The sequence below is a fragment of the Mus musculus genome, chromosome 10 (assembly GCF_000001635.26).
Source record: "Mus musculus strain C57BL/6J chromosome 10, GRCm38.p6 C57BL/6J".
Classification (NCBI taxonomy): domain Eukaryota; kingdom Metazoa; phylum Chordata; class Mammalia; order Rodentia; family Muridae; genus Mus; species Mus musculus.
In genome coordinates, this window is record NC_000076.6 from 57,723,616 (window position 1) to 57,742,949 (window position 19,334).

Here is a 19,334-nt window from a genome sequence, read left to right on the forward strand (position 1 = left end):
CAGCTATATCAGGGTCCTTGCAACAAAGGCTTGCTAGTGTATGCAATGGTGTCATCGTTTGGAGGCTAATTATGGGATGGATCTCTGGATATGGCAGTCTCTAGATGGTCCATCCTTTTGTCTCAGCTCCAAACTTTGTCTCTGTAACTCCTTCCATGGGTGATTGTTTCCAATTCTAAGAATGAGCAAAGTGTCCACACTTTGGTCTTCGTTCTTCAGTTTCATGTGTTTTGCATATTGTACCTTATATCTCGCTATACTAAGTTTCTGAGCTAATATCCACTTAAAAGTGAGTACATTTCATTTGAGTTCTTTTGTGATTGGGTTGCAACCACACTTTTCTATAGTCGTCCCCAAAGACAATGGTGAAATTGAAGGGTTCCATCCAGGTCACAGAAAATAAAATTGTCTTTTATACATTCAAAAAAAAAAAAAACTGAGAAACAGCAGAACAAAGCCCCAAGAGGAAGGCGGCCAGATTACTGGCTCTCTCCTCAGACTTCCAGCTCGGATTAATTACTCAGTAAGATCCTCGTTACTGAATGTAGCTGACACACTTTTAGATAGTTTTGTAATGTTTTTGTTGAGGAAATTGCAGCACAGTATAATAATTGTAAAGGTAGCGGGAGCAACTTCCCACACAGCAAAGACATTAACTCAGGGCCCACTGTAGTAATGATTTAACGTCAAACGGAAGCTTCTACCGCACATTTGATCGTTCAGTTCCCATATGAATGGCAAACAACATTTATATTTATAAAAAGCCTTTATAGCACCAGAGTTGGACGGATATCTACCCTCTAAACTATTAGAATTTGTTGCTCCATCAAGAGCATTGCCATGTTCCATCTGGGACTCCTAACTTCAATTGGCCAGCCTTCATGGACATGTTTTCATAACTCACCTACCCCATGACATCTTTTCTCTCCATCTTTCCTCCTCATCCCCAAATACACTTCCCTGAGGTCTCCTTCAACCCTAAACCTAGGGACCAAAAACCCTGCCCATCTTTTTCCTTCCCAGCTATAGGCTGTAGGTATCTTTATTCACCAATCAGTCATAACCTGGGGGTCAAGGTTACAGAGCATCACTGGGATCTACATGTGGATTCTCTTGTTACTGGGGCAACCAGGCCTTGGAGGCTTGTATTTAGCATTACAATACATAGCAAAACCCAAACCTTTAAAAGGGCTGAGAATTCTGCTTCCACATTGATGGCTGTATCCATCTTTTAGAAACTCTCTTTTAATATTCAAGTTGAGATTTGTGTAGATAAGCATTTGGCCATGGCCATCATGTCTGAGGCAATGTTAACTGACTGGGGATAGAGTTGGGGCCTGAGGATCAATTCTGCTTTCAAGATGGTATCACCCACTCCTTCACAAGCTATAGATAAGAAACCTCAACTGAAACCAATTCCTCATGGGTAAGGGTTCTTACAAACTACCAAATATTTAAGATAATATCTGTGTCTGTCTCATACTATCTCTCTTATACACACACACACACACACACACACACACACACACAGACACACACACACAGACACACACACACACACACAATGCAAGACAGAGGGAGAATTTTAAACAGGGAAAATTCCCTGTTAAAAATCAATGAAGAACAGTAACTAAAGGAGGCATATATGCAGCTAGCTACATATATCAACAGGATTTTATAATTCTTAATAATCCATGCCGTTTTGATTTTGGTGTTAACAGGACTGTGATTCTATACAATGTTAGATTAGTGGTTATGCAGCTTTAAATCAGTCATGGAATCTCTCATTCTTGATGGCTACATCCATAAAATCTAGATCATATCTCATTGCCTTATAGAATTATAGCAAAGTTTAATGAGGTGATAGACACAAAATAGCTGTAGATATTATTGAAGAAATGCTGGTGTCTCTGTTAGGAATTTCAAGAGAACTCTAGCAAGAAGGTCCTTCTTCTGAGAATAATGAGGCAACATAGGAGGAAGGTCAGGTCAACTATAGGGAAAGGTGACAAATGATGCAAATATCACTTGTCAGTGAACTTATCACAGGAACAGAGAGAAGTTTACCCACTATCTGTCTAGATAATGCTATGAATCAGACAGGGTGATTGCCATAGCTGATTTGTAGAAGTGAAACTGTGACTTATAAATTTAAATGAGTTGTCCACTGTCACCTTGTAACTCTGTAATCAGGTGGATTCTTTTGAACTAATTAATAGTCCAGTGTTCATTATACTTCTCTGAGCCATCAATGCCCAGACACTTAGCAAGTACCAAACAGCTGAAAGTCTAATTCCAGATTGTGTCTGCAAACCTCGTATGATGCTCACAAAAGGAGACTAGCTAGCACAGTAAGAGAAGGCCTCTTTTAGGGCACTTTCAGATGACCACGAAGCTCCTGAGAACATGTGGGGCACCACAGGAATTATTACATGCCGTGAGCAAGAGCTGTGTTCCTAATTCCAGATCAGCATGTGTGCATACTCTCATTTTTTTATTATCATTTTCATAGTGGAAATCAATTGTCTATGAAAAGCTTTCCTTCAACTACTATGAGAAGGCTGGCTTGGTTTCCTCAGGCCAGAGTTTGCTATGTCATAAACACCAAAGAGGATCAAACCCATTCTTTGGTGGACACTGGGCACATTTTGCGTTCTGAGGTAATTTGTCAGAAAATTTAAACCTGTGCTTTCCCTCCGAGGAAAAAAGCCCTGCTTTTTTCGGGGGTGCGGGGGGCTCTGTTGCCACCAAAGGCCAGGTGAACTTTCCTGGTCTGGGATTGAACCCAGGCACATATCTGAGGGCTGTGCAGAACTGGCCCCATCCTTTTCCTGGACATCCATGGGAGAGCTAGCCCTGAAGGCATGGGAGTATGAGAGATGTTCCTGTTCCTCACAACTACACTAGGGAGAGTGGGCCTTGTTCCTCACCTGAGCTGCACAGTAGAGTTGACCCTAGTGATGGGGGTGCCAGCGAGCTGGCCCCAAGGGTATGAATGTAGGAGAGCTGGCACCAACGGTGTGAGTCAAGGAGAGCTGGACCAATAACTTTTCTGCCTTGAGGCAACATGGGCTAGAAAGAGATACTCTCCCCAACCCTAAGTCTTTGTCCCTTATGACTAGTGACTGGTGGGAGAGCTGGCCGTGGAGTCATGAGAAAAGAAGAGCAGAGTGGGCCCTGCTCCTCACCTGCTGCAGCACTTGGGAGAGCGGGCTCTGCACCTCATCAGGGCATCACAGAAGAGCTGGTGCCAGACATGGGGATTATAGGTGATCAGGCCCAAGGGGGTGAAGACAGGAGAGCTGGTCCTGCCTCTTGTCTTCTTGTGGTGCATGGATGAGGGAGAGATGTCCCTCACCACCTATGAGAGGTAGTTTCAGTGAACATTTGCAAGCAAAGTAGTATGGACAAAAGGGTATACTGTGGGACACACTGCGACACAGTAGAGCTTCTACAAGATGTCTTTTTCCTCTGTTGGCGGGGAAGGGTGCAAGGTTGGAGGGTGAGTATAAAGGGAGGGACAGATGAGTGGGATTGGGGTACATGATGTGAAATTCATAAAGAACCAGTAAAAAGTAAAAAAAAAAAAAAAAAAAAAAAACCAACCCTGAACACACACACACACACACACACACACACAGAGCAAGGCCTTGCTAGCACATGACCTTGCTACCTACTCAGCAAATTCAGCAAATTCCTTCTGCCATCACAACTTCTGAGTTACAGCTCAATATCAATTTTTAGGAAGACTTAGAAAAAAAAATCTTAGTTGAAAGACAGTGAGTTTAGATTTTTTTCAGGATATATAATAACTGCTACCTCCTATACAACAAATGGTTTCTGAAGAGTTGTCAGAGAAGCATTACTACTAAGGACTACTGTAAGTCATTCCTATGACTAGCAATGAACTGTGTCCACTCAAAGGCAAGCAAAACTGTGTCTAGCATAAACCTGAGCATACTGAAACCTATCTGAATCAGCACAAATGACGTCACAACTGTGGAGGGGAAAGCCTCAGACATAAAATAGGGTTTATTTCTAAAGAATAAGGAAACGTGCTTTGTTTATTCCCCACAATTACAGTGATTTGGTTTCAGCTCAAATAAGTACCACAAACAAATACTCTGGGAGTGGCCACTCCAGTCTGTCGCATTGGTTGCCAAACCCCGGGTTGGCTGATTCTTTCATAGAAAAAGCAGAACAAAAAATGTTCAGGCCTACTACACCCTCAAGCGTTCAAGTGTTGCTTTGGGATCCGGGGTTATTTATAGCAATCTGGTTCACAGAAGTACTTCCTGCCCTATTCAGCAAATGCTCACGTGGGCATCTTAGAGCCAAGGCACAGACACTGCTATTGTGCCACCCGAGATCAGCTCTCCAAGCCTGTAGCGGTTTTGATGTAGCCATTGGTCTTTGAGGTGACCCTTTTTACTTCTGAATAGCACATTTTTTAATGTGTACATTCTATCTATAGATTCTGTGATGAGGACAGATTCATCAGAGATGACTGATGTGGAATCTGTGATCACCAGCTTTGCGTCCTCAGCAAGGGCAGGCCGCCGCAATGCCTTACCCGACATCCAGAGTTCACTGGCTACAAGTGGATCCTCTGATCTTCCACTGAAACTGGAAGCGTTGGCCGTGAAGGAAGGTAAAACTCCTAATTCCTGGAAATAAAACCCTCGCTTTGTCTCTCTTTTTCAATCTTTTTCTCTGGAGCAGCCTTTTAACTAGTTATAGCCGATCGCTTTTCTTCTTGACCAAAAGCTCTCAGGTTCAAGTGCATTTCTATGCCTTTCTGAAACTAGGCAATTTCATGTCCTAAGGGTGAACATAAAAATTGGTGCTCTGTCTATTGGATGTGCATGATCACATGATAGGATTCTAGGTTCCACCTCCAGTACAGAATTAATTAGGTGGCCATGACTATTAATCCTTGCATTGGATCTGAGTACTGAGACTCATAATAGCTCATTACCTGTCTCAATCTGCCAGTTATAGTTTGAGAACCTAATACAGAAGCTAGTGCCCTCTGTATCTTCTAACATTACAAGAGGCAGTGGGAGGCGATCCCAGTCACAAGGTATCCTTTCTTACTTCTATCATTGCTATGTTGCCTACCATTCAATTTCATGACTGCTAAATGCAAAGAACTCCAGTGATGAGTAGGGCAGATGTAAACTCCTACTGTCACAGATTTTTATAGTACAACAAGAGTGCTAGATTTTTAATGAATAAATATATAGTCTAAGAATGCTATGCTTTATCAGAAAACTGGAATGGGTGCTTTGTAGAAAGTTCATCAGTGACTACAGTACAGTAGAAATCAGAGCACCCATCACTGAAATCAGAATAACTTGTAAGGCAGAGGCAGGAGGATTGCTATTAGATGGTTGCTACCCTGGAATACACAGTGTAACATATATTTTATTCTCCTGTATAATTGTCATCTGGGATGCTTACTGTCTCAGTCTGCTAACCTAGGCCTAGTCCTGGAAGTTTCTAGCCTCTGTACAATCTTATCTAGAATGTTTTCAGCCTCTGAGACTTACTGCTGAATAAGCTTACCCTTTCTAGTTCTTTTTGAGCTCTGGCTGGTTCAACTCAACTGTTCAGGCTCAAACTCCTCTCCTAGTCTGGCTTCTCTTGTTTTCTCCAGAATTGCTGTTTGGACTGAAACTAACTCTAGCAATCTTTTTTAGCCTTCTCCATCCTTCTCATTCTCTTGCTCATTCTGTCTTTACCTGTGTCCAGCTTGTTCTTTCTTCAATTTGTCTCTGTAAAACTATCCTGGTAAAATTAGCCTCCTTTTCCCTCTCTGTGCTGCTCTACTCTCCCTCTCAACTGTACTGTACAGCTCTCCAGGAACTCTACTGTATTCCTGCTCTGTACTCCCTTCCTCCTGTACTGTCCGTCTCTCCCTTAAGTTGCTTCCTTTTCCTTCCTCTTCTCCTGAGAGTTGGGCATATTCTATTCTGTCAAATCTTTCTCTGATTCATCACTTTGTCTGCTACTCAATTAGACATCACATTCAAATGTGGGTGCTTGCTTTCTTTATGAAGTAACTTTACCTTCATTGCTTAGAATTAAATGTGTGTACTAAGGGGCATACATGTACTTCAGCCAGGAGGATTAAATGGATAGCTTAGGAGTGAGTCATATTCTAACTAGAAACAGGCTCAAATATGCTATAATAAAAGTAGGTTCCAGGATAGCCTGTGCTAGCTACAGTATAAGATTTTCTCAAACAAAACCAGCACAATGACAACATCAGTTTATGTACCAAGGCAGAGGGAAAGTTCTTCTACCTAATTTCATTAGGTTGAGCTTTGGGAGGACAGTGCCCACTGAGAGAGAATTGGTTACCTCCAGAGAGGAATTCCCACTTAGTGTTCCCAATCCCTAGTGGTCAGCCCTGAACACATGCACACACTCACAAAAAGCCGAATAGATTCAGTAGGTTATACATACAAGTGTGCATACGTATATGATTATATGTAAATGTCTGTATGTGTGTATATACATGTGACACTAAGTCAAAAAAAGGTTATGAATTTGTGTGGGGAAGGAAGGAGCTTGGAGAAAGGAGTGACATATAGATGCAGTGTGCATAGATCAAGTTCTCAGATGCAGTATGCATAGATCAAGTTCTCAGATGCAGTGGGCATAGATCAAGTTCTCAGATGCAGTGTGCATGAATGAAGTTCTCAATTGCAGTGCACATTAATTAAGTTGTCAGATGCAGTGTGAATGAAGTTCTCAAGAAAACCCACAATTTTTAAAATACTTTAAATAAAAATTCAACAACTCCTCCATAATAATTCAGCTATAAGGAGATGGAATAAATGAGAAGGCAGAATAAGGAATACAGAATAAATTGCGGATGTGGTCTAAAAATAAAAACTGGCCACTGTTGGTTGAGGGTGAGTGAGAGAACAAGTTCTTCAAGATAACTTTGGGCACAGATACAAGGGCCAGATCTTGTGAAACTTTAGAAATGCGGGTGGGGAGAAGGATTTCCATTTCCAATGAGAAGATATCTAGTGATGGGTTGGCATCTGATTTTATTTTTAAAGTGTTTTTTTCCTTTAACTATGAAATGGAAATGGGTGGTAGGGAAGCATTAATGTTAGATTATGGATGTAAAACTCACATTAGAAAGATCTTTTTTTAGGGTAAATTAAGCTTTTGGACTCACAAGGAAACATGTAATCCCAGAGTATTCTAAGGTGTACAGTTACAGAAACTCAGAGGAAGCTGGGGGAGCCCACAGTCTTCTTGCATGGGACCCTTCATGAGGGTGGTAAGGCAGACCTGGGGTCATGTCTGTGTGTCTCCCCTTCACCAGGGGACTGCAGGGAGACAAGGTCAATGGAGCTACAGAAGCCCTGTGTGCCAAATGAACTACTACAGTGTAACAAGTCTTTAACCACTGCTTCTTGCTTCCCTGCAAGAGACATGTTCAGTCAGCAGGATTATGGTTTGTAGGGCAGCCCAGTGTTCTGGCTCCCTACAAGGTACTTACTAATTTACCTATTTTTATATATTCTTTTGTGAAACTATGGATTGAATTTGGGGCCTCACATATGCTAAGCAGGTACTTTTCTACTGAGCTACATCCCTAGCCTATTCCCCCATCCAGTTTTTCTCAGTACAAATGTATTTTACTATTAGCATCCTATTTGTCATAAGATTAGACCCAGAGTAGTATTATATCTTAGTTAACCCAAGACAAACATCTCCTTAAAGAAGGAGGAAAACAAAACTTGGCTAGGCCATGGCAAGTGAAACATGATGGCTTCAAGTGGGTAGGAAGAATGGAGAAAGGTGGGTAGGTAAGGGTGATGTCGAGTAGGCAGAATCAGGAGAACTTGCTAATGAATTTGTATATTGTAGAAATGAAGGAAAATGGGTGATAACTGAGTTCAATGTGATAGCATCTACACAGAGAGATTAGCTGAAGTGAGGGCAATTTTGAGAGATGAGTAAAGCTTTTGTTTTCCTCTATATCCTGTTAGGGATCTCTATTACGTGTATACACTTTAAATAGTTGAACATGTCATTTCAAAACACATTTTATGCTATAAAGAAGAAAACATTCTCTTATAGATGGCATGTTCCATTTTTTTTGTTTTTCTTGAAGCCTAGAACCTAGGAGTTTACACTTGCTAGGCAAGTGCTAAACTAAATCTCCAAACCCTGAGCCAGTTCCGTTTCTGGTAAACCACATGAGCAGATTGTTTGTAAAGACTGACGGTAAGAAGGAGAAGGAGCCCACAGAGGCCACTGTTGTGTTGCAAAAGTTACTCATAGTTAAGTCCTAACAGTTTATGTGCAAAACAAGGACATGACAGTGTCTAGCTCTAAGACCATTAAACTTAGCACCAGCTTTCTCAACATATTGTCATGAATAGTGTCGTGAATTTAATGTATTTCCATTATATACACATACATATATGTATGTGTGTGTTTTGTTATATATGTATATGTATATATATATATGCACACACACACACACATATATATATATATAATTTAAAATGAAGATATTCTAAAGTGTGAGAATTTCATACATGCATATATTTTGATTAAATATACCCGTATTCCTTCCCCTTCAACTCTCTTCCACACTTCGTTCTCACAACTTCATGTGCTCTTAAAAATCAAAGACAGAAACACAAACAAAAATTCACTGGATCCTCCTAGTGCTACCTTTATGTGCATGGGTGAAGGATATCTGCTGGAGTATGGGATACAACCCTGAGGAAAACAGACTTTGCCATCCCAGCAGCCATCCATTGTAATAACTCCTCAGATGGGTTGGACACTATTCATAGTCTCATCAGTAGTTCTCAATAGGTGCTATCCTGTTTCTCTTGTCTCTTAGGAGTTTCTAGTTGGATTTTGAGAAGGATAATTAAGAAGCCTTCCTACCACTATCTCATTGGACCAACCATCACTAAGAACGTAATTTGCAGAATAATTTGGTTCTTTGACTTACAGAAGAAGCCAATATTGTCTAAATGAAATCATCACCAGTTCTAAGAGCTTTTCCCAGAAAGCTATTTTGTGGTGTAGTTGGTTCAGAACTAGTGATGACAAAATGATTGCAGGACTAACTTAGTGCCTTGTATTTCATAATGCTACACAACATCACGACTACTCTTTTCCACCAAACATACTTCCTGAAGTTCTTCCCATGAACATTCATGAAAGGCCTATGGCTATGACCATGACCCAGACGCTTTCCTGACCCTAGTCTTCTAATAGCTGGTCTTACTTCTGTTTTTGTTTCATGGAAAAGTACCATGAGAATGTGCTGCTTTTTTTAACTACTAATTTTCTTTTCTCCATTCTTCCTCTAGCACCAATAAGATGTCATCCTATCATACTTATGTTTGGGCCATTGTCTTGACTATAGTTTGTGGTCAATTCTTAGCCCCTTTGCAGCATAATCTTTCGGGGAGCTTAGCAGGAATGGTTATTATGACTTCCCTTAAACAGTTTTCCTCCTTTGGTTCCCTGGACACCTTGCTCTCATGGTTTTCATTTTTCCTCATTGACTTTTTCACTCTGGGTTTCTTTCTGCTCTCCTCCTTAATCACTTAACAGAATAGAAAGCACAAAGCACAGTTTTTGGACAACTTGGTCAATGCTTCTTTGCTTCTAATGCTATCTGATTTCCTTGGATAATTTATATCATACTGATACCAAGATTTATGAGTTACTGAATAACTCGCATGAGTTACTCTTCTTGTTGGAATAACCGACAAAATCGTAGAAACAGACAAAGAAGCATAAACCCCCTCATTCATGCCCTTGGAGACCTCATAAGAACACTAAACTGGAAGCCATAATGTACATGCAAAAAACCCATAGGGTAAAAAGAGAGCAGGAAAAATATGTATGTATAAAATAATGTTTAAAAAATAAGATTGACTCATAAAACCAAAACAAAAAATAATAATAAGATTGAAAAAAAAAGCCCTGACACAATATTATGGGACAAGGAACCTTCAAAGATACCTTTGAATTCATTTCTCAGTGTCAATCCCCTACTGGGAATGCAGCCTAGCCTTGAGAACTTAGTTTTCCCTGTAAGACTCCCTCAGAGTGGCTATCCTTTGTCAGTTGTTTCTGGCCTAAGGGTAGGGGCACGAGTCTACATTTCCCTTCAGCTCTAGTGCAGACCCATGTCAACCCTGTATGACATTTTTTAAGAACAGTGGTATTTGGCTTTATGCTATGTCCTTTCACTCTCTAGTCTCAGGTTCCATGTCAGTGTGGCATCCATGTCATAGAGCAGACCTTCAGTAAATCAGATATTGGCTGGTTACTTCTAGGGCTTTTTTTCCTAGCTGGTAGCTTAAAACTCTTCCTCCTCAAAGCTGTTTGTAAAGGCCTATGAAGCACATAACCAGGTTTATCACAGCAGCTGTGTTCTCGGTAGCAGTATTCTAAAGTTTCATGTTGCTATGACCAAATACCTTAGGCAATCAAATGAAGGAGGAAGGATGTCCTTTGGCTCACTGTTTGAAAGGATGTACAGTGGAACATAGCAGGAAGACAGGAAGAATGATGAGAAGCCAGTTCCTGTTGTCTTTGCAGTCAGGAGTCAGAGAGAATGAACATTGGTGGTCAGCTGACTTTTTCCACTTTACTTTTTATTTAGTCTGGGAGCCTGTGAAGGGATGCTGCCCATCTTCAGGATAAGCCTCATTGAGATCAGCCTCTCTGAGCTACTCTCCCATATATGTTCAGAGGTATATCTCCTGGATAATTCTAGATCCACCTAAGTCAATAGTGAAGACTAATTGTCATTAACTAATGACATGGATGACAGGCGGGAGGTCCCTGAATTTTGCTCTCATAGAATGAACTACCTGGATGACATCACTGCTTAGGTACAGAACTCTATTATCAAATTTAGTGGGCATAAAAGCAATCTTTGGATTTTCCTTCTAAACCCCATTCTTCCTATGTTTTCACAATCTCTCTGAGTAGCTATTTCACAGGTCCAGTTGCTGAAACCAGAAATGTTGGCTCATCCCCATTTCCCTCTGATTTTCACACTCTGCCTCTCATCCTCTAGTGAATGCCCTGAGCTGCACTTTCAGAACTGGCCCATCCATCTGCCATTTTTCTACCCATTGCTCATGGCCCTGGTGCTTCATCTCATGCTTTTTCTTTTCTTTCTGTTGTCCCTCTCGCACATCGCTGCCCTGGGCGTCACTGTTGTCTTACTTAAACTCCTTTCTCCATGTGATACAAACTGCACACTACCCTCCCTTTTCAGACTTTTACTAACATCTGGAGACAGATTAACCATTTCTATTTTCTACTCCTAACTTAATAACCTCACAAACCCCTTTCACTTCTTAAAAATGATACACTCTACATATTTTGTTTATTGTCATTCTCATATCACTAACTGGATGTTACCTGAGAAATGCTTCATGTCCTTAGCTTAGTAATTTTTTATTTTTTTAAATAGAGGTCTCACATTGTAATCCAAGCTGGCTGGAAACTCATTATATAGCCAAGGTGGGTTCGCAGATAACTGACAAATGAAAAGTCCTAAATACCAGACTTCTCTTCAAAGATGCTATAGATGATTTTGTTAGGAGAAAGTTTGAAGGAATGGTTGACACTTAAATAATTTCATTTAAGTGAAGATAACCAAATATGGAACATTTCAAAGGATGAAAGAGAAAAAAAGGTATTGCAACTGAGCTGCATATATTTAATCCCATCACTGGGAAGGCAGAGGCAGATAAATCTCAGTGAGTTAGAGGCTACTCTGATCTACATACTGAGATCCTTTAGGGGGGAAAGTGTTTAAAGATGATAGTGATTTAAAATGAAGACTCAAGAAAAAGGGGAAGGCTGGCCAAATAAAGAGTAAGGAATTGTGGCTGGAATTGTCAGCTTTTGATGAATCTGAATCTCACAGGAGCTGGAGCCATGAGGGCCTTAGACTTTGGAAGTAAGAACATTGCTAGAACCAACAGCAATCGTGTCCATGGCAATGAACAGGGTCCTGCAGTCATAAAGGGTTGTATTTGCTTATGATTCTTCTATTTCTTCACAACTTATCAGTACAGTCACTACATTTTCATCTTCCAATAAATGCTAACAAATTCTGTAACCTTTCTTGGGAAGCACATCTTCCATTGTGATTTTCCACAGGTCATTTAATCTGATTCTGCTTTAGTTTGCCAGCCTGTACATCAGTGGTTCATAACCATCTTTAATGCAGTGTGAACTCTTAGTAGAGACCTCATGTTGTGGTGACCACCCCAACCATAAAATTATTTTATTGCTACTTTGTGAGTGTAATTTTGCTGTTGTTATGAATTGTAATGTAAATAGCTGATATGCAGACCCATAGGTTGGGAAACACTGGTGTTGATGGAGAGTATAATGGCATCTTAAGAGTCATCCTGGCATGTAGTAACTATAGACGAAGAAAGTTGACTAGGAGGAAGAAAGTTGACTAGAAGGACTCAAATATTTCCTCTCTATGCAGATTCATATCTGTGTTGAGAGCAAAACATGATCTAGTCAGGATGAAAACTGCATGAGTAGGCAAAGTGGGAAACAACTTTCATTGGAAGCATACAATGTATTTCAATATATTTTGCATACGATTGAGAAATCTTTTCTTTTTGTAGATGCAAAAACGAAGAATGAAGAGAAAGACCAAGGCCAACCAAAAACACCCCTAAATGAAGGAAAATGAAGGTTCAGAATTCATCAAGGGTGTTGATTTTATGCTCATTGAAAGACATAGCAGCTATGTATTCCTGGGGTGTTTGATCTGGTAGTAATCATGGTAACCCATGGTAGCGTGTGTGTGTGTGTGTGTGTGTGTGTGTGTGTGTGTGTGTGTGTGTGTGTGTGTGCAAGCGCGCGCGAGCGTGTGTTTTAGGTAATTTTGTTGTGATGCTCTGTCCTTAAACTGCAGCCATGATACGGAAATAGGTTATTGAAAGGTGTTACTTTCAAATTGCACCCAAGGAAGGACACACTGTTTATGCCCCAACAAAATCCACTGTCTATCGTGGGATTTACTTAGTCAGATATATGCTTAATTCTGTCTTAGTGAGTTGGAACATTTTTCTTGGTATGTATAGACCGAAATCTATTAATTTAATACAGTTTAGAATTTGTAGGAAATTATATTTTTTTGGTGAGATGGAATTAGCAGTAAAAAAATCACACTTATAAAATGTGTTTATTTTTAATTAAAATTTTCACCATATTTCCTGTAAAATATTAGGAGAGATCTGAAAGCAGCGTAAACATTGTAACAACTTAAACATCTCTAGGATGTTTTTGTCTAATGTATTTTCCATCTAGTCTGAATGTACTGTAAATTTTCATATGGACCCACATAACATAAAATTTGTGACAAACTTGCTTATATAAAACATGTGTATTGAATAAATCTCACTATATTCCTTAACTTGGTGTATGTGTGCACCTTGTTTAATGTGGGTTGTACAAGATATTGTGCTCCTTTTCTTAGACTGTTTTTTTATTCTCTGGACTTTTGTGTGTATATGCAAATTGTTGCTAGAATAATTTCATCAGAATGCTGATCTTAATTTTTATATTTTTTCTAAAGTATAATACTAGAAGTTAAAAGAGTAAAATACATGCTTTAAATATATATTTAAATATAGGTTTTTTCCTTTTTTATTGAAAATAGATTTTCATCTCATACATTACATCCCAACCACAATTTTCTCTCCTTCCATTCCCCCTATTTCTTCCCCACAGATGCTTTCCCCTAGATCCACTCTCATTTTCCCTTCAGAAAAGAGCAGGCCTCCAAGAAGCAACAGGAAACACACAAAAAAGAAGATACATTAAGACAATGCAAAAGCCCTCCAATCCAATCTGCACAGGGCAACCCAGGAGGATGAAAAGCGTCCCAAGAGTAGGCAAAAGAATCAGAGAGTCGCCCACTCCCATTGTTTGGAGTTTCACAAAAACATAAAGCTAAAAGCCACAACATATATGCAGAAGACCTGCTGCAGACCCCTGCAGGCCCCGTGCTTGTCCCTTCAGTGAGCTCCTGTGAACCCTGCTTAGCTGACTCTGTAGGCCATGTTCTCCTGGTGTCTTCCATCCTCCCTGTCGTCTACAATCTTTCCTCCCTGACTTCCACAGAGTAGTTTTCTTTTTAAAAGAGAACAGAAACATTAACTGAATAGAATCCCACAGTAGAAATTCATCACTGATACAAATTTCCTTTATTTTGTCTTCTGAAATAGGCTGGGTATAAAGGGAGGATACAATTGAAAGGGTGGAGGATGGTCTTGTACCTTAAATCCCCTGCTGCTTGTGCCTGTATGGATAAAGGTTAACTTTGTGACTATGGATACCAGAGGCAGTTTTCCAAGAGCTTCATTGTTTTCAGCTCTCAGATATATATATATATGAGCATTAGTATGGAGGTGTGCATTTAATTAATATTTCATAAAATATATTAGTCATTAATTTTTAAAAATTTTTTATGAACATTGTATAATGGAGTGATACTGAATGATTGACAGAATGATTGACTGAATGATTGACAGAGAGAACAGTTGTTCCCAAATAGGCTGGGATTATGATTCAGCCTCCTGGAGAACTTTGACACAGTCTGGAGACCACTGGGGAAAGGAAGTGGGGGCAGAAGTTGCTGCTGGAATGGAGAGAACAGAGCTGGGATGCTGCTATTAACGGGTAGTAGACCTTATGAAGGTCTCCACAGCAGGATTGTATAGCCTTTGCTGTCAGTATTACTGAAGTGGAGAGACCGGAGAAAGAACTCCCTGGATTTGAATTTTATTCCTATGTACTAGCGATGTGATCTTGAATGAAGAAGATCCTATCTGTTAAATTTCCACCATACCCTGTGTGGAATGGAACTGATAACAATTTTCATTTTATAGTGAGTGTGATGGTTTGTTTTTATCAGCAACTTGACACGCCTAGGATCACCTGGGGGAGGAAGAGTCTCAATGAGGAATTTTCTAGATTAGCTTACCTCTGGGAGATTGTCTTGATTACACTAATCCATGTGGGAAGACCCAGTGTGCTGTGGGTGGTACTATTCATTAGGTTTGGGCTCCTAGATTTCATAAGAGTGGGGGAAAAAATGGGCAGAGTATCTATAAGGCATGCCTGCATTGATTTCCTCTCTGCTCTGGACTGTGGATGTGATGGGTAAGGTTGTCTTGAGCTCCTGGTACTGTGCCTTCCTCTCAGAGATGGACTGTAACCTGGAGTTGTTACCTACAATAAACCCTGTCTCTCCCAAGTTGCTTTTGAAGGGTATTTTATCACAACAGCATCGATAAACTAAGGCAGTGGGTGTAGCCAGTAATGATACTGTATACGTAAAGCACTTGAATAATGCCCAGAAGAAATGTTTTGATAAACATTGGCTATTATCATCACCATGCTCCACGGCACTTGGCTTTATTTGTTGGTCAGGAGGTAGGTTGGTAGCTAAATTGGTTAGTTGACTCTAATTTTACAAATGTCCCTAAGTCATAGTGTTGGGAGAATAGATTCTATTGGAAATGGACTCTTGGAAGTATTTACCACATCTGTAAAAAATTCAGTCATGTTAATAAGTGTCTGACAGGTAATGAGTGTAAATGTATCTTGTATTTGCCTGATATAATAGTCATCTCCTTGACTTACTGCCTCTGCCTGCTAACTAAGGCCTACCAGTGATGTAGTTCATTCTATGAGAGCAAACTTCAGGGACCTCCAGCTTGACATCCATGTCATTAATGACAGTTAATCTTCACTATCAACTTAGGTGGATCTAGAATTACCCAGGAGATATACCTCTGAACATATATGGGAGAGTAGCTCAGAGAGGCTGATCTCAATGAGGCTTATCCTGAAGATGGGCAGCATCCCTTCACAGGCTCCCAGACTGAATAAAAAGTAAAGTGGAAAAAGTCAGCCGACCACCAATGTTCATTTCTCTCTGACTCCTGACTGCAAAGACAATGGGAGCAGGTACTTCTTTTTAACATTCTAGGTTTTTTTCTTCCAGTCTGGCACTCAAAACTCTCCCTCCGCAAAGCTGGCTTAAAGCAGCTTTATGTGTGTCTGTGAAGCACATAACCAGGTTTATCACAGTAGCTCTGTTCTTCATAGCAGTATTCTAAAGTTTCTTGTTGCTGTGACAAAATACCTTAGACAACCAAATGAAGGCGGAAGGATATCCTTTGGCTCACTGTTTGAAAGGATGTACAGTGGAACATAGCAGGAAGACAGGAAGAATGATGGGGTGCACTGCTCTCTTATGTAGCTTCCCCTTCCTGTCTCATCTCGTAAGAGTTTGGGCATTTCTTGTTCTGTCAAATGTTCCTCTGATTCATCACTTTGTCTGCCACTCAATTAGACATCACTTTCAAATATAGGCACTTTCTTCTACAAACTAAGTTTACCTTCATTTTTGGGATTAAAGATGTGTACTAAGGATATGTCTATATTCCAGCCAGAGAGATTAAAGGTATGTACAAAGGGCTGAGCCATACTACAAAAACAAAAACAACAACAACAAAAACAACAACAACAACAAAAAACCAGGGGTTTTGAGAAAATAACACAATCTCAGGGTTTACAATGTAATCAAATATCTGACAACAGAAGAGCCTTGCTTTTTTTGTGGATGCCAGTAGAGTTTTATGATAGTTGTTTAACAAAATAATTGTGAGTCAGTATTTAAATGAGTAAGTTTTTTTCTATGAAAATAAAGAAAAATAAGCAACACATAGCTAATAATGGCATTTTCTTTCATTTACACCCAAACTGTCTTTCGTCATTATTACTAGCAGTGATAAATATTCTGTATTATGTATCTCCTACATCACAATATATCATAGTGTATACACATATACAATGCCCCATTACATGTGTGCATATTGTATATTATATGTACATATTATATATATATATATATATAATATGGACATTTGCCTTATAAAGATATCAGACTCATTGACAAAGAATATTTAGAGAAAAAGAATATATTTATTATTTCACTAGGAGGCAAAGACAAAGGAAAATTTGAGGCTAGAAGTTATTTTAAAACAAAATTCAAATTTCTCATGAGCATTTTGTTTTCTTTTTAGTGTAAAGAGTACTATATTTTAGGAAGTAGACACTCTCAGTGGAAATTGCTTGACTGGGCAGGTGTAGCTAATAAACAAAAGACTTCAGCTCATTTCTGTATTGTCTTTGTGTACGGCTCCTACTTGAGTTAATTATTAGACAGTTTTAATTAACCCGGTCATACAATGAGGCTAAAATGAAACAATAAAGCTATTGAGTGGCTGTGCACAAATTTACCTCTCTCCAAATGAAGAGAGAGAACAAACATAATCCATTCTGTGTCCTGTGCTGGGGATGCTTTTGTGATATAAGGGAGGGGGATGTTGAGTCTTATCGGGATGTGACTAAGAGTCGAGCATCCTACTGCAAAAAGAAGTAATGCATTATCTTCAGGGGTCTGGGAACATTGGATGTATGATGGGAGGGATGAGGGATAGCATAGGAAAGAGAGAGGAGAGGTTGACTGGGGAAGAAGAAGAGGAAGGAGAGAAGAGTAAGAGAAGAGGGAAGAGAGGAAAGAAGAGGACAGAAAAGTGAGGAAGGTAGGAGAGAAGAAAGGGGCAAAGAAGACAGGGGGGCAAAGGGTGAGGAGGAGAGAGGGAGAGAGGGGAAAGAGGAGAGAAGAGAGGAGCAAAGAGAGAGAAGACATGAGAAAAAAAGATGAAAGCATGAAGGGGAGATGAAGGTGAGGAGAAAGGACAGGGACATAGGAGAGTGGATATGAAGAGAAGGTGGGGGGAGGGCAGGACAGAGGCCGGCTGAACACACAACAAGCGTAGCAGCCTGTCTCTGCATACCTGGCATCTTCCAAGCTCAATGCAGAGGCTTTCTCTCATGGCCCTGGTTAATTATTTCATGCTCTTTGCTCCAGTTTCTTAATGTGTAAGCTGGTGAATTATTATAAAGGTAAAGGAACCAAATATTGGCAAAATTCTGAGAACAGTGCCAGACACACAGCAGAAATTGCTGCTATCTGCCAAAGCATAGAGGCTTGCCACAACTTTAAGACCCCTGATTTATTTCCAGATTATGTAACAAGACATCTCTTCTCCCTCCTTTGTCTTTTCTCCACCTTCACAGTATTTTCTTGTCCAAAGCTATGATTGCTTCATTAGTGCCTTCCTTTATTCTTCCCAGTTAGTAATGGCAGTTCTCAGAACGTCAAATGCCTGCTGCTATTCAAAAACCAGAACCCTGGCTCAAAGGAAAGGTTGAAGCTTGTGTTGTTAACACCGGGTTGAATCCAGGAGCCAATTTCTCATTGAGCATAACACAGCAGAAACCGTGAGCCCGTGCTCCTGGGGAAATGGTGTTTGCTAAGCACACGAGAAAGCTATTTAATGCTTCAGGGAAATATTCATACAAAATTGTTGCTTCTGATTTCCACAAGTGAATAAAGGAAATTCCGAGGGTGGCCTTGAGAACTCACACAGCATCCACGGAGAGTCAGGACAGAACTCTGAACCAGAGTGTGCACTGCTTCTCTTAAACCAAAAGGCCACACTGTCCATATTCATTCAGACAAGAGTTTTATTCAGTCGGCCTGAATCCTAGCGAAACCGAAAAGCTATATACAAGGAGAATCATATTAGAGCTATTTGTTTGCTTTTCCTTCTTCCTTCCTTCCTTCCTTCCTTCCTTCCTTCCTTCCTTCCTTCCTTCCTTCCTTTCTCTCTCTCTCTCTCTCTCTCTCTCTCTCTCTCTCTTTCTTTCTTTCTTTCTTTCTCTCTTTCTTCCCGCCTTCCTTTCTCCTCCTCCTCTTCTCTCTCCTTTTCTTTTTAATTTTAACATGATATTTTGTTTTTAATCTCTTGTTTATGTTTTCTCTCTTTTTATAGTACATATCTTTTGGGTCTCCTCCTCTCCCTTTCCCTCCTCCTCCTCTTTCTTTTTCCTCCTCCTCTCTCTCCCCCCCACAAAAGAGTTTAGATGACAAACCCAATAATCATTTAACTTATCATTAATTTTCAGAATGTGAACCAAATGGAAAATCTGTGGTAAACCCACAGATTGGGTAGATGACCATACTTGTAGGAGACAAGGATGAGTGTCTAGATGGGAGAGAGATAAAGTGCTACTCCCAGACTTAACCTTTGTGTGTGTCCTGGGGCTTCCCGCGACAGTGAATAGAACACAGAGACATTCTGAGACAGTATTGGGCACCTTTGGAGTACTACAACGGAAGTACCAGTGATAACCGAGAG

The 19,334-nt window shown here is 40.1% G+C and overlaps 1 protein-coding gene across 10 annotated transcripts in view; it reads left to right on the forward strand.

Moving 5' to 3' along the window:
• Positions 1-17,497, forward strand: part of Pkib (protein kinase inhibitor beta, cAMP dependent, testis specific) — a 109,132-nt gene extending 91,635 nt beyond the window's left edge. For 6 of the 10 annotated variants that reach the window (NM_008863.4, NM_001039051.2, NM_001039053.2 and 3 more), the window contains 2 exons: positions 4,475-4,651; positions 12,675-17,497. In NM_008863.4, coding sequence (NP_032889.3) covers positions 4,475-4,651; positions 12,675-12,742 — 245 coding nt within the window. In that variant the 3' untranslated portion in view covers positions 12,743-17,497. The remainder of the gene's footprint in view (positions 1-4,474; positions 4,652-12,674) is intronic. The other 4 variants (XM_006512602.3, XM_017313847.2, XM_006512604.4 and 1 more) reach the window with 1 other exon arrangement.
• Positions 17,498-19,334: the final 1,837 nt, after the last annotated feature.